This window comes from Salarias fasciatus, chromosome 4 (assembly GCF_902148845.1).
Source record: "Salarias fasciatus chromosome 4, fSalaFa1.1, whole genome shotgun sequence".
NCBI classification, from domain to species: Eukaryota; Metazoa; Chordata; class Actinopteri; order Blenniiformes; family Blenniidae; genus Salarias; species Salarias fasciatus.
Window position 1 is genome coordinate 21,127,375 of NC_043748.1, and position 18,507 is coordinate 21,145,881.

Genomic DNA, 18,507 nt, shown 5'->3' on the forward strand with positions numbered 1-18,507 from the left:
TTTCCTCCGGCGTTGTGCGCAGCCATTGAGGTGCGTTTTGCTGTTAGCAGATATGTTTGCACTTATTATTTTATTGTTATTGTATTTTTCTGTGAATGTTCTTGTAAATAATTTTTCTTTGATTTTGTTTTTATACTTTGACGGTGATGAATAATAAACGTCAGCTGTGTGGAAAACTATGGCGTGATCATTGTAACCGGAGGGAGAAAAAGCACCCCTCCTGGTACATGGCGGCCACCTAGGTCGCCTCTGCACAGGGCCGGCCCTCCCTTAGCAAGAATTTTTGCTTCAGTGTTTGGGAGAGAAATGGAATGATAGGAATTGCTACTCAGAGGTTCTTCACCTTCTTGGACCAATAAAGATATAATCATCTGTGGCATGGCGGGGTAAAAGAATCTTCAGACTGCTGACTAACAAACTAAATTGGAAGGCCCATATTGACACCTTAAAAAGAAAAATGTCTAAAATAATAGCTATCTCAGACAAAGTAAAATATTTTGTCAACAAAAATTCACTCCACACACTTTACTGCTCCCTATTATTGCCGTATCTAACATACCGTGTGGAAGTGTGAGGACACTCGTATAAATCAATAATCCATCTGATGTTCATCATCTTATTATCTCTCTAAGTGAAGGGGAAAGCTGACTTTAGATTTTTATGAAAACCATCTGGGAAACCATCCGGGCCTGGTGCTTCTCTCATGGCAATCCTCTAAATCTGCACTACTCAGCCTGTGGCCGCAGCCTGCATGCAGCCTGCATGCTGTAATGGTGCGGCCCACGGCTGACTATAAGCAGTAAAAAAATTCTACTTTTAATAAGTAGAATTTTAATGAAGTTTCTGATATGCTGACACCCGAGAGCAATATGTTTGACCTTCTGACAACAGGCAGGTAGGTGTTGCAATTGTGGGACTCTACCAGTTGGCGGTGGTAATGTGCCAACAGGCTGTTTGCTCACCACCAAAAACAAAAGATTCAAAAGAAGACTAATCGAAGTTATGTGATGAACACAAGACATTTCAACAGTCATGGGAGGGAGGATTTGCTTTTGTGGAGGTAAAAAACAAGCCAGTGTTCCTTCTTTGTCAGAAGCAGTCCATTCCAAAACTAGAATTTGGCACTCAGAGAGCGCAGACCTCCGCCACAGCTCCAATAAGTCACCAACAACAATAAGAACACCATATATAATAAAACAACATTGTGATCGGGGGTGTAACGGAGTGGTGCACTGCGGCGTGTGGTGCCTCTCTCTCTCGCCCTCGCGCCCCCTCTCCTGTGTGTGTGTTTATCTGAAAAGGAAAACCGAAAAGCAACACAATTTATGTTACTTCATTTTAATTTGAAAATTGACCGGATTCTCTCGTATTTTCCATTCCCGACTTCCTGTCTGGTGCGACGTGCTCTGTCCAGCTTTACAGCTGGCAGTGCACGGCGTGCGGCTCGCGGAGAAAATAGAGAGGAGCAGAGCGGCCGCGGTCCACGCGCGCAGCGATCCCCCAAGCCTCCTGTATGAACCGTCAGATAGGTTAACAGGGGCGCCGATCTGAAACTCGGTGCTCGGCGCTTCTGCCTCCACGCGCGGCGCGTCCTGTGAACCAGGCGTTTGTCCCCCCCCTGTCGGAGGGCCTGCCCAACTATGTGAAAGACTGCCCTATCTCTCAATGACAAAGAATCCTTAAAAAAATTCCTGGATCCAGACAGTGTTTGGGATCATCACCATAATTTAATGGATTCCCAGTTAGCCCAAGACCCACCTTTCCACAAAGTTTCATTACAATCCGTCCTTTACTTTTTCCGTAATGTTGCTAACCAACCAACCAATCAACCAACCAACAAACCAACAAACCGACGTGATTATATAACCTCCTGGAGGAGGTAATTAAAGGAACTCCCACAACATACGACCAAACAATGCAGACTTTCCCAGAAAGTCTCTAAAGTGCACACTGGTCTGGATCAAACAGGCCGCCCGGGAAAACGCTTTTAGATTGATGTATTTCTGAATGTGATTCTGTTGGAGGTAATTCCCCATTTGTCACTGAAGGTCCAGTCTTATTCACCTCCACATCCAGACACTAAAAAACCGAGCACCAGGCTGAAATTTGTTCACAGCATCTTTATTAACTTGTGTTTTCCTGCTGGACATAAAGATGTAATTAAATGTCTCATCTTCTACACATTTGTCGTATGAAAGCCAACAATTTTTGGATTTTGAATTTAAAGGGTCACAAATTTTAAAGCATGCATCTTCTAACATGATCTTGAGCATTTACTTCTATCACACTGGTTTAGCTTTAGCACTGTCAGCAGTTGACATGTGGGCAGAGGGAAGTAGGGATCAAACCTGTCACCTCCTGATGGAGAGATGACCCACTGTACCACCTGTCACAGTCACAGCCGCTTGTTTCTGTCATTTACTTTCAGTTAACCATCTCTCCTCTTTAGTAGCTCCACCACCCAAAAAGCAAGCACACGTTTTCCATTTTCCCTTAAAAATAGCCATGATCAAATCTTGTTTGCTGCAACTACAAAACTAAAAGAAGAGCCAAATCTCAGAAAGCCAGATTGGTGCCAAAGTGAGTGAACATCACAGAGACATGACTTCAGTCAGACATCGTCCCTTAAAGCTGCTGTGGCGACTCTTTATTCCCAGATGAACTTCAGAGACAAGTCACCCAGTTTCTCATGAAGGAGTTGATCCACCTCTTGGCTCTGTTCAGCAGTGAGCAAGTTCTTCCAGTCACCGATTTGACCTGCCAGGAAGAGAAAATCAGACCCAATCATTGACCATCAGAACTTCAGGCTACATCCACGACCACATGAAAAGTTCAGACGCTGTTCAGGATCTGCAGTGAAATCTGGATTTCATCTCAGGAACGAAGATAAAAGCAGTCACGTCACCTTTGCGCATGAAGGTTCCTTGACCCTGTACTTGTGGGAAAAGCTCATGGTTTGCCTTTGGGTCTTTCTTCATGTTCTTGAACGTAGCCTTTTCAACAACTTGCTCGACGGCAGCTTCACTCAGGTTTTTCCCCAAGAAGCTGCAGACCTTTTTCACTGCTCCTTTCAGGTCCTACAAGAGAAGCAAAGAAACTAATGAATAATAAACTGACACAGACAAACATACTCATTCTTCACCATCTACACTTATTTTACAAGCTCCATTTTTATTGGCATCTATCCATCCATCTTCAACTGCTTATCCGGGACTGGGTCATAGGGGCAGCAGTCCAAACAGAGATGACAATATTTTCCTGTCCCCAGACACTTCTTCCAGCTCTTCCTGGAGGATCCCGAGGCATTCCCAGGCCAGCCGAGAGACATAGTATCTCCAGCGTGTCCTGGGTCTTCCCCGGGGTCTCCTCGTAATGGGACATGCCCGGAACACCTCCCCAGGGAGGCATCCTAAACAGAAGCCCGAGCCACCTCAGCTGGTTCCCCTCAACTTGGAGGAGTAGCGACTCTACTCAGAGCTCCTCCCTGGTGACTGAGCTCCTCTCCCTGTCTCTAAGGGAGCGTCCAGCCCCCCTACGGAGGAAGCTCGTTTCAGCCACTTGAATCCAGGAGTTTGTCCATTCAGCCATGACCCAAAGGTCATGACCACAAGTGAGGATAGGAACATAGACTGACTGGTAAATTGAGCTTTGACTTTCGGCTCAGATCCCTCTTTACCAAGATGGACCAACACAACGACTGCATCACTGCAGCTGCTGCACTGATCTGCCGGTCAATCTCACCTCCATCCGTCCCCCACTCGTAAACAAAACCCCAAGATACTTGAACTCCTCCAATCAGGGCAGGGTCTCTCTGTCGGTATGCAGAGGGCAGACCACCGTCTTTGGGTCAAGGACTATAGCCTCAGATTTGGAGGTGCTGGTCCTCATCCCTATCACTTCACACTTGGCTGAAAACTACCCCAATGCATGCTGTAGGTCCAGGTTTAATTATTCCAAAAGGACAACATCATCTGCAAAAAGCACAGAGGAAATCCTGTGGTCCCCAAACTGGACCCCTTCCGGCTCCTGGCTGCACCTGGACATTCTGTCCATAAAAATTATGAACAGAACCGGTGACAAAGGGCAGCCCTGCCAGAGTCCAACATGCACGAGGAACAAGTTCAACTTACCGCTGGCAATGCGGACCAGACTCCTGCTTTGGTCATACAGAGACTGGATAGCACAGAAGTCCGATAACAAAACACCACTCAGGTTCAGATCAAGCAGGCCAAGCGTCCCAGTCACCCCCCTCCAGGTCTCACTGTCGCTGCCCACGTGGGCGTTGAAGACCCCCAGTAGAACCATGGAGTCCCCAGGTGGAGCACTGTCCAGCACCCCTCCCAGGGACTCCAAGAAAGCCGGGTCCTCTGCACTGCCGTTCAGCCTGTAACCTGTCCCCGACCCAACGGCGCAGGAACGGAACCCTCTGGTTCACTGGGGCGAACTCCAACAGATGAGGGCTGAGCTCAAAGTGGAGAGTCCAGTCCTTCTCGAGAGATTGGGTTTCAGAGCTGTGTATGGAGCCTGACTATATTTAGCCAGTACCTCTCCACCTCCCTCACAAGCTCAGGCTCCTGACTCCAGGTTGGAGCCCCAGCTGCACCATCCCAGGCGATGTTATGGTCCTTGGTTTAACTTTTCTCATGGGGGCTTTTGATATCTTCTTCTTGATATCCAATTTAAAAAAAAAAAAAAAACAATCATTGTGGCCTGTGGACAGGTCTCAGATTTATAAAACATGATCACAAACTCTCAAATGTTGTGCAATGTGCAGGAATCTCTCGACATGTTTGTGGAAAATTTCAGTTGCAAAGTATCAATTTATTGTGATTCAAAATGAGAAGAACAAATGGAAAAACTCACCAGAATCATGTACTCATAGCTGAGGAAGAGGATGTTGTACTGGTCTTTGAGGGAATGCCAGGCCCTGACATGGTCAAACCAGGATGATGCTAAAACTAAAAAAAAAAGTTTCATTCTTCTCTTAGTTAAAAAGTGTCAGGTTATAGCATTCATTAAACCAGCATGTCCGTCATGCCCTCAAAAAATTATCTCAAAGGTCAAGAGAACCCTTCAGAATAAGGAGTTCTCCAACACATGATTCAACCTAAATATCATGACGCCCTTCTGAGTGAGGACAGAAAATCAAACTCAATGCGCAATACTTCAATGAGAACATCTGAAACAAGTCCAAGATAAATCTAGTATCGGACAAACAAGTTTAACCCCAGTTCACCCCAAATGATCCTAAAATAAATTTATGATCAGAACACCAAGTTCCTACTAAATGATGTTTACAACCATCACAAAACAAAAGAAGTCTGTCTGATATCATTTAGGATTACTATCATGTTAGGGAATAAAATCCCATAACAGCAGTAATTTCTCACTTGCAGTCATACTGTTGTAACAACTGTTATCAGATGATACACTGTTCTCTGAAACGGTTGTTCAGAATCCTACAGAAGACGATCACCCAAAACAGATCATCTGGACCCAACTTTATGGAGTTCTGTTGGACATCAGAGGGCAAAGAGTCAAACAAAATCTACACACTGTCTAGGCTGCTGTCCTCTACAAGCATGGCAGTGGAACATAACCCATGTAAATGGTGTTGTAGTATTCAAGATCTTGGTCTTGACTCGGTCTTAGCTCCTTACGGTCTTGGTCTTCTCTTGGTCTTTCAATTCAATTCAGTTTTATTTATATAGCGACAAATACAACAAAGTCCTTTCGAGGCTCTTTTACAGAGAAAACCCTACAGTTTCATGATCAAGTAAAAGTGACTGTGGAAAGAAAAAACTACCTTTTGAAAGGAAGAAACCTTCAGAGCCAGGCTCAGAGGTGGCAGCTCTCTGCTATTCCGGTTGGGGTGAGGGGATAAAAAGTGAGAAAAAGAGGCAGCATATCGGGACCCCCTTTGCCCCCCAAATTCAGCCAGAGTTGGGGAGGAGTATTCCATGCCATACGAGCTGCAGGCAGTAACAGGCAAACCTCGAGTACCTGGACCCTTCACCTCGCCCTCCGACCCAGAGTCGGACAGGGAGACAGATGTGTTCCGTCTGGAGGTCTCAGATGACGATGCCTTCCCTGCATGGCAGCAGGAGTCCATTACAGGGGAGCACGAGCAGCAGTCCTTTCAGAAGATCATTAGCAAGTCATGCTATGCTTTAAATAATGAGTCTGATTGGGAGCTTGGCAGCTTGGGAGCCCCCCCTCTTCCCGTTTTGATGATGAGGTGGGGGTCTGGTCCACATGCTTCCTGATGTCCCTCCTCTCAGATTTCTAGGAGGTGGACCAGAGGCAGTTCCAAATGCTGCTAGGTCCCTGGTCTGGGCTCTCCGAGTGCCTGGCTGTGGCTCATGATCAGCAGAGGACAGGCTGTGGGCCAGGCTCTGGCAGCCCTGCTCTATCCATCTCGGTCTGCTCTCAGGAGGAGCAGCTGAGTAAAGACGGAAAATATATGTATGCCTTGCATATAGCATATATCAACAGACAGGAGGACCTGGACTCCCCTCATCTATGCCAGCCAGCAGAAAAGCTGTGGACATGGGCAGGCATGCAACTCCTGTCACTCAGAGTCATGCACATGTCTTAACAAGTGGACAATGGACTGGACCTCCTCTCTCTGGGTGGCCCGACCCCGGGTGAATAGAGGCTGCACCTGGAGGTGGTAGAAGGGATCCAGTGTTTCTTCAGCAGGGCAATAGACACCGTTCCATCAATGGAGCCAGTGAAACCATACGAAACCAGGGGCTGTTATACCTGCACTTGGGCTACCTGTGTGTCTTAAAGAATATTCTTGTCAACTCCCCATTGGTTCAGTCCCCGTACATATGGAACATGTAACTGTGTGGAGGTTACACCTTAAATGGAAAAATGCCACATTGAGCAAAACTTTCTCAACACTGCTTGTGGATCAGTGAACATTAGATTTCTCACCGTTTCCCTTCAGGTACTGCTGGAAAAAATGCTCGACGCTCGATGCAGTCTCCAGGTGTGAACATTCACTGCTGAAGTGATAATAGGAGACAAAGCTGTCTTTTGGATTCCGCATCACATAGATGATCTGACGAGAAAACACAAATCTGTTTCACAGTTGTGCCACTGTCGCATCATATCCTCACAATCTGTATGGCAGATAAAATAAATACAAAACTAAGTGCAATTCCGTTCGATTTTTTGTTTTAACTTGCACAGTATTAATACATCCATCAGAGTTGACGCATCCAAGATCTGCCAGACGTGAACCAAAGTAACATTTCTCTCATCCTGGTAAGACTTAATGTGATTTTAAAAAAACAGACCTTTGCCTTCTTTTTCTTCAGTCCTGGAGGTAAAAGAGCCGGAGTGAGGTGGCTGGTAAAGAGTCGAGGAGACAGTCTGTTGGAAAAATCTTGACCCACTGGGTACTCCAGCCAGGGCATCTGCTTCCTGTTGTTTGAATATTCATTCAGTCCTCCAGCCAGCTCGCAGATGGAGATGATGATCTGTTGAGTCCAGATGGTTCCTGTTGCAGGTGGGAATGAATGATAGCACTCCAGATGCTGCAGCTCATCAGTCCAGAGTGCGCAAAACTAAGAAAATGTGTTGATTTTCTCACTAACCTGACTTCGGATAAGTGACAAGGAAGATGTCACTGTCTCGAACTTCAAAGGACTGGAGGGAATCGATGTGCTCTGCGGTCGTCAAACCAGCAATGAAGTTGTAGTTTTTATAGCAGCAGAGGAACTCTGTGACCTTCTCCATGTTGCCTCTCTGTATCAGAGGCAGAAAAGAAATGACTAGATTTAAGAGGAGTCGGGAGATGTGAAGTAGTCAGGTGGACTCTGAACTTTTCCTTGTAATGTGATGATGGTGGTAAAAACAAGCTCTGATCCCTGAAGGGGGCGTCAGAGATCACAGAGGAGCTTGACCAGCTCTGAGCTGATCTGTATAAAATAGGTCCAATTCAGACGTCACTATTGGACCTTATTTTATTTCGACGCAATCCTGATGTTAATTTGTACCCGATCTGGACATCTGTGAAGGACCAAATCTCGACATCAGCAGAACGTACAAAATAGATCCAAGATTCAGACGTCATTATGGGACCTTTTTTTGACGTCATAATGACCCAACTGGCATTCAACTGACCTTAAACATTGAAATTTAGTTGAAATGTCAGTCGATGAAAAACGTTAATTCAATGTCAAAACAACGTTGACATTACATGGTTGAAGTTGTGTCGTAAACTCACTGTGGATTCACCATTGAAATATCAACATTTTTTAGATGTATATGTAGTCGTCAGTATTTTTAAAATCATGACTTGTAAAAATTTAGCTGAAATATGTCAGTTGTTATTTCAACATCCAGACAACGTTGATAAATTTACCATTGAAAAAGTCTTTATGTGAATGTTAACCCCGCCTTGTATTTCTTTTTCTTTGTGTCTGTTTGTTTTCATTGTCTCGTAAAGATAGAATTATGCCTAATAAAAGAGCCGCACAAGCGGTTAAATTTAGTACGTAATTTCAGCAAATTGTGAACTTTGGTGAAAAACAAAACAATCATCTTTAAAACCACCACTTTGTTTCATGTGTATTGCACTATATTTCAGGATAAGTAGTTTTCTGCAAACGTGTGGTCACCCTCCCATTTACAGATTAAATATACAGTAAACTAATAGCTCAACAGGTAAGGCTGAAGATCTCTACACAGTAAGTCGTAAGTTCAAAACACGTGTTTCACCTGTCTGTAATGAAATTCTGAAATGACTGAAAGAATATGCCTGAACCTCAGACTGCAAGTCCAGTGGTTAGAGGGTGGTCAATTTATTTTATAATTTTCTGCACTTTTGCTGCTGTACAGTTTAACTAAAACCAACTCTGCATTGGAGGGCGGCACAACGTCAGATTCGGACCTCCATATGACGTCCAAAAAAGATGTAATAAAAACTTTCATTCTGCACCTACAGCAGACCTGATTTGGAGGTCAAAAAATGACGTTAATTTTGCATTGTTTCAACGTCACATTGCGCAGTGGGAAGAACCACAATGAATCCATCCAGTTCAGTTAATGAACATTTCTTAAAATGTCTACGTCTAATCAGTACATCTACTAACAAATCTGAACAGATTCAAAGCATGCAAACCATATATATAATATATATGTATATAGCCATATATATATATATGCCAGCAGGGTATCTGATTACTGGTAGGGCATAGGTGTTTATGGCCTGGATCTTATTTTTGCCATTCAGCTGGCTCTTCAGGACTTGTCTTACTCTCTGTAGGTATTTGGCTGTGGCTGACTTTCGAGCTGCCTCCTCATGGTTACCATTTACCTGTGGGATCCCCAGGTACTTGTAGCTGTCCTGCACATCTGTTATGTTCCCTTCAGGTAATTCAACTCCTTCAGTTGTGATCACCTTCCCTCTTCTAGATACCATTCGTCCACACTTATCTAGTCCAAATGACATCCCAATTTCATTGCTGTATATCCTGGTGAGGTGAATCAGGGAGTCGATGTCATGCTCATTCTTGGCATACAGTTTGATGTCATCCATGTAGAGGAGGTGGCTGACAGTTGTTCCGCTCTTGAAACGGCATCCAGAGCCGCTCTTGGTAATGATCTGGCTGAGGGGGTTCACCACTGGCTTTGAGTTGGCCTCTAGACTTGTCTTCCACAGCCCCATTGAGTTTTGAATGAAACTCCTTATAGTCCTGTTGATGTTGTACAGTTTCAAGCACTACAGTATCCACATGTGTGGCATTGAGTCATAGGCTTTCTTGTAATCAATCCAGGCAGTGCAGAGGTTGGTGCTGAGGGCCTTGCAGTCTTGGCTGATTGCCCTGTCAACCAGTAGCTCGCGTTTGGCCCATATATATATATATATATATATATATATATATATATATATATATATATATATATATATGTATATATACATATATATATATATATATACATATACATATATATACATATATATATATACAGAAACTGTGTTCTCACCATCCGGAGGGATTGTGTCTGTCTCCTTCAAGCTCGGGTCCTCTACCAGAGGCCTGGGAGCTTGAGGGTTCTGCGCAGGATCTGGTATCTGCTGGAGCCATCCTCCCAGCTTGGGGGTTACTGCTCCCAGTGTCCCAATCACTACTGGTATCACTGTTGCCTTCACGCCCCACACTCTCTCTAGCTCTTCCCTCAACCCTCGGTACTTCTCCAGCTTCTCGTGCTCCTTTTTCCTGATGTTGCCATCACTTGGGTTTGCTACATTTATCACCACAGCTGTCTTCTGTTTTGTTTCTTAAGATCTTCCTTTAATGCTCTTAGTGCTTTCACCGATCTGTTTCTTGACATTATTTTACTCTTGCTTTGCTTAATTTTATGCTTGTAGCTGCACACAGCAAATATGGGTAAATGGTCACTTATGTCAGACTGTAGGATCCCACTCAGCACAATGTCTCCAGTAATATTAGTAAAAATGTTATCAATGATTGTTGCACTCTTGGCTGTAATTCTTGTTGGTTTATGTATTAGTTGGAAAAGTCCCATACTATTCATTGCACTTAAGAAATCCATTACTTTATAATCATTCTTGTTTCCTAAGTTAATGTTAAAGTCACCACATATGATCTGCTTTTTATTTCTATGTCTCTCAAACCGTTCCATTAAATTATCAGTAAATTGCTGTTCATCTTGTAGCCAAGCATCTCTAATTGATCCTGGAGGTACAAGAGCACAAAATACTCTATGGCACCAGTCATCCTTTTTATAAAGACACCAGCAGAAAGGAGAACATTTGGACAACAATGCCTGAAGTTATTGGGTGCTATTTTTTTTCCTCACTTCAGGAGCCCTGCCTCATCAATCTAAAGACAAAATCTGTGATTTCAAAATAAAATCTGTGTCGTCTTTTTGCCTTAATATTGTTTTTTGTAATTCTTCTGGACGGTTTTAAAGTTATATTTGGGGCAGATCTGGCAACCTCTGTCAGGTGACAGCAGACACACTGAGGCAGTGTGAGTGACAGTGCTGCAGAGCTGGACCAGACAATACATCTTTGACCCCCTGAACATAGCTGAATGTGGCGTTTTTTGGTATCTACGCGAACGGCCCGGCGAAAAATTCAATAAAATTTATGCCTCTACAGTGACAGATCAACACTGGCTCAACAGCGCCACCTACAATCAGACCCCTATGACCCACAGAGTGGGCAAATTTTGACGTCGGAACACAAAATTCACACCAGTGACAGAGCATGAGGGGACAAACAGAAAACTCTCTTCACTAAAATCTGTGGGACCTACAGGAAGGCGGCCATCTTTGATACAAAATTCACCGCCATTTCGCTTTTCATTTTTCAAATGAACTGAACTCGTTCTTTTCTTTCAAATGAGCCCAAACTCAGCACACTGCATCTAGACACGTTGACTTTCAATAATCAGCCAGCTTTTTTTGATACGTCGCTCGGTCTCCTCACAGCACGCCGTCGAAAAACGCCTTCATTTCCTGTTATTTGCACAGCCCCTCAGGAGCTCAGGCATTGTCCTAGAACACTCAGATTACAGTCAGTTATGTGCCATAATGGTCCTCATGTAATGCATTATAAAGTTTAATACAACTCAACTCTATAGCGCCCCCTACCATAGACCTAAAACATTAACATTCTTCCACAATAACCAAACTGTGCAGTAAAATTCTATGCCTGAAGACAAGCAAAAAATTATATTACCATTTTGATGCATTTATAACCATTGGCCAGCAGGGGCGCAAACAACCCCCCACCCCCCACCCCCCCGAAAAATACATAAAAATTTCTTACAAGCACATACTTTGTCCGACTGTCTTGAAATTTTGATCAATTATACACAACATGATGCTGATTATATTGATGTATGAATGACTGTGATAGATGCTACAGCGCCACCTATGGGAGTGTGCAAAGATTACAATGCAATTTTAAAAAATTACTTTTACCAATGTTTTTCATATTTGACAAAAAATTCCTTTGTGGCCTCCTGATCAGAAAAGTCAATCAGCTCTTTCCTGTAGCCTCCATGGTTTTGACTATAGAGGCTTTTCTAAAATCCATTCATTGTCTATGTGGAAATGTCGTTTGGCTTCCAATTATTCAAATGAACTGAACTCCTCGGTGTTTGGAACAAATGACCCCAAACTCAGCATGCTGCATCTAGACACATTGACCTTCAATAATCAGCCACCTTTTTTTGATCTGTTGCTCAGTCTCCACATAACAAGCCCTCAAAAATGCCTTCTTTTCCTGCCACACCAGTCCACTCTGGGCTGCCTGAACTGCACCCCCCCCCCCCCCCCCCCCCCCCCCCCCCCTCCTCCTCCTCCTCCTCCTCTTACCCCCATCCTCAGTCTCCTGACTTTGACATACACACTTCAAACTCTGTACGAAATTCTGGCAGAGGACACTGATCAAAAATGTCTATCATATCTTTGACCAATTCCAATTCATTTCCATCAGGGGCGCAAAGACCCCAACAAAATATACATAAAAATTCCCTACACCCACATACTTTGTCCGACTGACTTGACTTTTTGATCACTTATATAATGCATGATGCTGGTTACATTGATATATGAATGACTGTGATAGGTGCTACAGCGCTACCTACAGGAGCACACAGACAGACATGATAGATTATGACTCCATAAATTCGTGTGATTTTGTGCATGATTGACTGACAGCAAATTAAGTCAGTGGTAATGTTTTGGAGGCCGCAGTGTGTGGTGTTAATGTCAATTTAACGAGCGCGAGACGTCAACGGCAATAGCAGGGAGTGCCATCGCCGCACGCGGCTTTAATTTGGTTTTGAGCTTTCTAACATATTGTCGAGGAAGAAGTACTCCAGAGTTTGGCTGCAATTCACACGAAAAGATGAAACCGGGACTACTTGCAATGCTTGCAAAGTTTTCATGACATGGATATTTTTTCTTCTGTTCAGGATGAAGATATCAAAGAGCCAATGCAAACACCCATTTGTATTATTTCATTTCTCACTCAATGAGAATCGATAAGAAAATCAATAAGGAATCATATCGATAAGCAGTATCGATAATGGAATCGGAATCACTAAATTCTTAACAATTCCCATCCCTACTGGTTTAAGATGGTGGCCTTATCTCAGTGGTATCCAGCTGAAGGAAATTGAAGCAGACATTGACTCCTCATTGAGACTGACATTCCACAGGCAATGGAGTCCTGGAACATCATCAACAGTCAAGAAAATGGGCCTTATGCAGTCCAGACATTATCGGGAAAGGTGGTGACAGGACCACTTATTGTTGATGGTACTGCTGGACATGATGGACCCACTGCAGTTTCTATGAATAGGATCTCAGTGGTGGAGCTGAAGGATCATCTCATCAAACAGTAGAATCAGGATTTCTCTTACCCCTTTTCGACTGCACTGGCTCCCGGGCCAAATCGGGGCCTGGGCCAATAGGGTGCCAGCCCCGGGCCTCCTGAACACCGGCTTTGCTTTTCCACCCCTCGGGAGCCACGGAGGCGGAGGTGGAGCTACGTCACTGTGTCATTGCAGAACGTCAGTACATCACTGTAGATGCAGATGTTCACACACTAACCACAACAGCAATGGAGGACTTCCAGAAAGTGTTTCTGGCTCTCTATTTTTCATGGCGAGCTATCAAATCATCATCAAGCTGTTAGCAACGTCCACCCTCGTCTCACCAGCGACGGTGTTTGAGAAAGAAGGTAAATATCAGACGTTTTATTGCTCTATAGTGAACATGTTACCGTTAGCTCAGCTGCTAACCAGTACGCTAGCGTCAATCATGTCGTGGTCAAACAAATTCAGTAAATATGTGATGATGTCTGTGTTTCTCTTTCTAGATGATCTTCAGGACTGTGAGCTGCAGATCTCCTGCTGCCTGGTTCCGGAGTCACACCACGCTCCTGCTGACCGTCAAAAAAAACACACTCGCGCTTTTAGCGGTGAAACACAGTCCATTCCTCATTATTTGCCATATTGAACTAACATATTGAACCAATCGGAACTACGTTAGCGTCTCTAAGGGTTAGCTTTAGCTCTTTAGCTCTAGCTTCTCTACACGCAAAGACACATGAAAATGTCTTTTCCTGTTAGAAATTCACCAAGCGCAGACCCTTCAGACTCTTGTTCTTGCTTGATTGTTGCTTTCAGACGATGGTTAAAGTTTATATCCGTAATCGGAGATACAAAAAGCGGCAACGCTGATTGCCGAGGGCCTGCGGGGAAGTGGGGGGGTTCTCCTCAGTGGAAAATGCGAAACAGCTGCGTGCTGGTCAGAGGACAGTTGGCGTGTTGTCTGCAGGGGTGGGGTGGGAGAAGAGTGGTGGGGAGGAGTTCAACTTTTGTGACGTACTTAGGTTTGAAGAGTTTCAAAGATGTTTTCTACCCGAAGGGAGGGGCTGCTGTAGAGAGCAGCAGACTGAAAGAGATTACTCAGACATACGTGGAAGAAGGCAAATAATCTTTTGGGGGTGGTTTTTAAAGGAATTCAACTTTGGGGCATGCTAAAAACCTTAAAAAAAGTGGATTTTGCATGATATAGGTCCTTTAAAGTACGTGTTTTGCCCGTGCACCGTTTCTCCCGCGGGGCTTTCTTCAGGCGCTGAAAACACGCAAAACAAAGTACATTTCCCTTCAACACACAATCTGGCTTAATAAACGTAAGGATGAGGCACAATTCGGCGTGACTAAATTTATCCTGCCTTCTCTGTCTGAGAGTCGGAGATATGATGAAGTTTGAGGAAGTGGGCGCTCATAAGAAAATTCCATTTTTCATCTGTTTATGACTTGGTTGATGACACATGAACACGGAACTGTGTCAAATTACCTGTTGGTTACCTGTGATGCCTGCTGACTATTCCTGTCTAATTGAATAAACAGAAACTCATTCTTGATTATTTATTTTACGTAACACACACACATTTTGAATGGCCTTGGCAGACTTCAAATGAGCCATTTTAATCGTGATTAACTCCAGGATTACAATTATTCGCGATTAAGGAATTTAATCATTGCCCAGCTCTAATACATATCAAATGTCCCAAAAATTGTGTGCAAAAAAAATGTTTTTTTCGGTGTGCACGGATGGGGTGGGGGCCCGATTAATTTTTGTGCTTGGAGCCCCCAAGGACCCTTGCCCCACCACTGGAGGCAAGAGCGCTAAGCACTCATCCACCGTCCCACCACGGTGGCTGAGCAGCTAAGAATTTATCTAATCTGTCATTAAATATTTTCACAAGGATTTTGGAGAATTGTGGGAGAAACAGGTCTGTACTTTGTGAAATGGTGTCTGTCGCAGTGCAGTGGTTTCACTTTGGCTGTTTTCATTGCCTTTTCAAATTGCCCTGTTTAGAATGATAAATTTTAAAAAAAATGTAGGTTAGTGGCTTTGAACTCCCCAAAATGACTAACTACAAACATGTCAATGTCATCAGTCTGTGGATGTTTTGTTGCCACAAGCATCCACATTTTCTATCATTTGTTTTCTGTCAGTGATCTGGAGGAACATAGAATTTGGGTTTTTATCTATTTCTGTATTTCCATAAAATCATGTATTTTGTTGCCCGTTTCAATAGCGATGGAGTCACAGTGTGTTCATGCTCTAAGAACCATTGTGTTCTCACTCTCACACACACACACACACACACACACACACACACACACACACACACACACACACACTCTAAGACAGCAGTTGCAGAAACACTCACCTGCTTCCTCTTCTCTCAGCTGCCTGTCATTTGGAGTCTGAACTCGGTCCTTCACGTCTTGGTTTCCTGGTTGGACTGCCTCACCTGGACCACCTCAACACAGCTGCTCCTCCTCTCTTTTTTCAATTAATCACACCCCTACACGAGAGGAACTGTGTGTCACAACTGAATTCCTTGTTGTTTCAGAAGGAGAAAATGTTGATGAGCTCAGGAATGCAGTTTGACATGTAGTTCAGAATCAGGACCAATGACAGAGACTTCCTCCCCATAGTTCAATAAGAACCAACTAGTCAGTGTCCTTCTGTCCAAAGTTGAACTCTTTCATCCTGAGGCTTCTTCCTGAAACTCTGAAAACATCCTGAGCAAACTGAATGACTGACAGCGTCACACTGAGCCCAAACCTGTCGTACCAGTTCTGCTTCACAACCGGCCTCGAGAAACACCGGGCTGTTTGCAGTCATTTGTTTCAGTGACTCTTAACAGGGAGGCTAAAGAGAGAACAGACATGGAGGAAGTGCCAAATATTCAAGGATAAAGATTAAAAACCGAATGTGTTGCCGGTAATGAAAGTCACTGATGAGAAGTCATCTGTGATGGACTGATTGAAGCTCTGATCTTAGCAGTCCTGATAACAACACACATTTGAAAAAAAAAGAAAAAAAATCACATTGAAACCACCTCAGATGCTTCTTTGCATGTTCAAAATAAACCTGTAATATGAAACGAATATGAGGAGCTTGGCGGACTCAGGTGTCGAAAGGCTCTGGAGGCAGTTGTCCACATAGAATGACTGCTCTATGGACTGCAGGATGTCTTTGTTCCCCTCCACGTGGTCTTTGACATGCTTTTGCAGTGCAAACGTTGCACAGCACGGGCTGCTTGTTGTACCAAATGAAGGGAGCGCGCACGTCTGCAGCTGACATGTCACTCCGGCGGCTACATCCAGGAGCTAAGTGTTAGCCGCCTTAAAACGGATGCTGTTCCAAGTCTCTTCAGCTGGAATGAGTTCACACTGCATCCTACCAGAGAGTCCATGTAAGGCCGCTGCTCCAAAGAGCAGTTTGTGGACCTGTCTGTCCAGGAACTGGAAAGCAAACAGACAGAAACTGCAGCGAAGGAGGCTAAACTGGACCATGACTATGTGACCCGCCTCCTGCAAGTAAGAAACTCCATCTGTTGTAAACAACGGATTACATACACATTTAATTTTTCATATACATACATATATATATATATATATATATATATATATATATATATATATATACATATATGAAAGTATATATGTGGGTGTCTCAACAGGGTCTAGGTCTATTATTTTAATAAATTGTATAAAGACCAGAATTAATCTTTCTTCTGAATCACCACAGGTATTCTGGATGAGGTGGCAGATTACATCAAAGACCTGGAAGCCAAACTGGAGAGTGTTTCCCTGCCGTCCCCAGCCGTCTTCAGTTGAATTGATGTATAAATAAAGTTTGATTGATTTACATGTAACACATTCTTTTGTTACTGTTCCTTTGTGGGGATAGGATTTGAATTTAGCCGTACAACCACATTTGAAAAAGTGAAATCATACACACTGCAACAAGCACAATTAATTCAACTGAGGCTTAAAGGGGCTGTATCATGCTTTTTTAGCTAGTCCAAACCCTAGAAATGGCATTAACATGGTAATAGTTTATTTTTGGCACTAAGGAAAAGTAATTTTGTGTGAAATAAAAGATTTTCTGGGGCTAATTCTGAAACCCGTAAGAGAAAACGCTCCGTTTCACTGAAAATCCCGCCTCTCCCCGTGTGGACTTTGACTGACAGCTACTTCAACCAATCAGCGCTTCAAAACAAATACGCTAGCTAGCTTTAGCTCTTCAGCTCTAGCTTCTCCACACGCAAAAACGTCTTTACCTGTGAGACACTCACCAAGCGCAGACCCTTCAGACCCTTCAGACTCTTGCTCTTGCTTGACTGTTGCTTTCAGACGATGGTCAAGTTTATCCTTGAAATCGGAGTTACAAAAAGCAGCAACGCTGATTGCCGAGAGGCTGCGGGAGGGGGGCTGAGGGGAGCCATCTTCACAGTGTGACGTCAACTTGGGAAAACAGAGCGTTTTCACGGGTGCGGGAGGGGCTGCCTCTCTGAGCAGCACAAACACTAGGAAAGCTTAAACACACAGGCATGGAGGAAAAAAACACTTTGGGGGTGTTTTTGGTGAGTACATAACTATATAACAAGGTTAAAACATATAAAAAGTGAATTTTGCATGATACAGCCCCTTTAAGATATTTTATCAATAAGCAACCCATTCATTTGATTTAAACACATATACAGTACAATATAGGCCAAGGCTTATTTTCTGAACAATTAATTTAACAAATGAAATATCAAATAAGCTGTGTAATTAATCACCATGTGTGCATTTACAAGTATGCACAATCTTAGATCACTATGCAAAACTAAAATAACTAGAAATTGGCACTCAGAGAGTGTAGACCTCTGCCACAGCTCAAATCATTCACCAACAACCATGTGAAAGACTCCCTATCTCGCAATGATAAAGAATCCTTTAAACAAATCCTGGATCCAGACAGTGATCCGGATCATGACCAAAATTTAATCAATTCTAAGTTAGCCCAAGACCCACCTTTCCACAAAGTTTCATTGCAATCCGTCAATTACTTTTTCCAGGATCTTGCTAACAAACCAACCAACAAACCAACAAACCGACATGATTACATAACCTCCTGGCGGAGGTAATAATCAAT

General features: G+C 43.6%; 1 protein-coding gene across 1 annotated transcript; it reads right to left on the bottom strand.

Annotated features, from left to right (window-relative positions):
• Nucleotides 1-2,105: 2,105 nt before the first annotated feature.
• On the bottom strand, nucleotides 2,106-16,037 carry LOC115387070 (amine sulfotransferase-like). Its single transcript, XM_030089611.1, has 7 exons — nucleotides 15,746-16,037; nucleotides 7,608-7,758; nucleotides 7,308-7,510; nucleotides 6,943-7,069; nucleotides 4,864-4,958; nucleotides 2,906-3,077; nucleotides 2,106-2,757 (listed from the first exon to the last, which is right to left on the bottom strand). Exons 2-7 carry the CDS (start codon nucleotides 7,747-7,749, stop codon nucleotides 2,648-2,650), a joined length of 849 nt encoding a protein of 282 aa, XP_029945471.1. The 5' UTR covers nucleotides 7,750-7,758; nucleotides 15,746-16,037; the 3' UTR covers nucleotides 2,106-2,647.
• Between the last annotated feature and the right edge of the window lie 2,470 nt (nucleotides 16,038-18,507).

Bases quoted from the DNA above. Each gene is read 5' to 3' on its own strand.
- LOC115387070 (XM_030089611.1), bottom strand. From the start codon at position 7,749: ATGGAGAAGGTCACAGAGTTCCTCTGCTGCTATAAAAACTACAACTTC. The intron at 4,959-6,942 runs GTGAGAAATCTA...TTTTTTTTTTAG, and splicing joins GCAGTACCTGAAGGGAAACG to TTTTAGCATCATCCTGGTTT. The intron at 3,078-4,863 runs GTGAGTTTTTCC...CTTCTCTTGTAG, and splicing joins GCTATGAGTACATGATTCTG to GACCTGAAAGGAGCAGTGAA.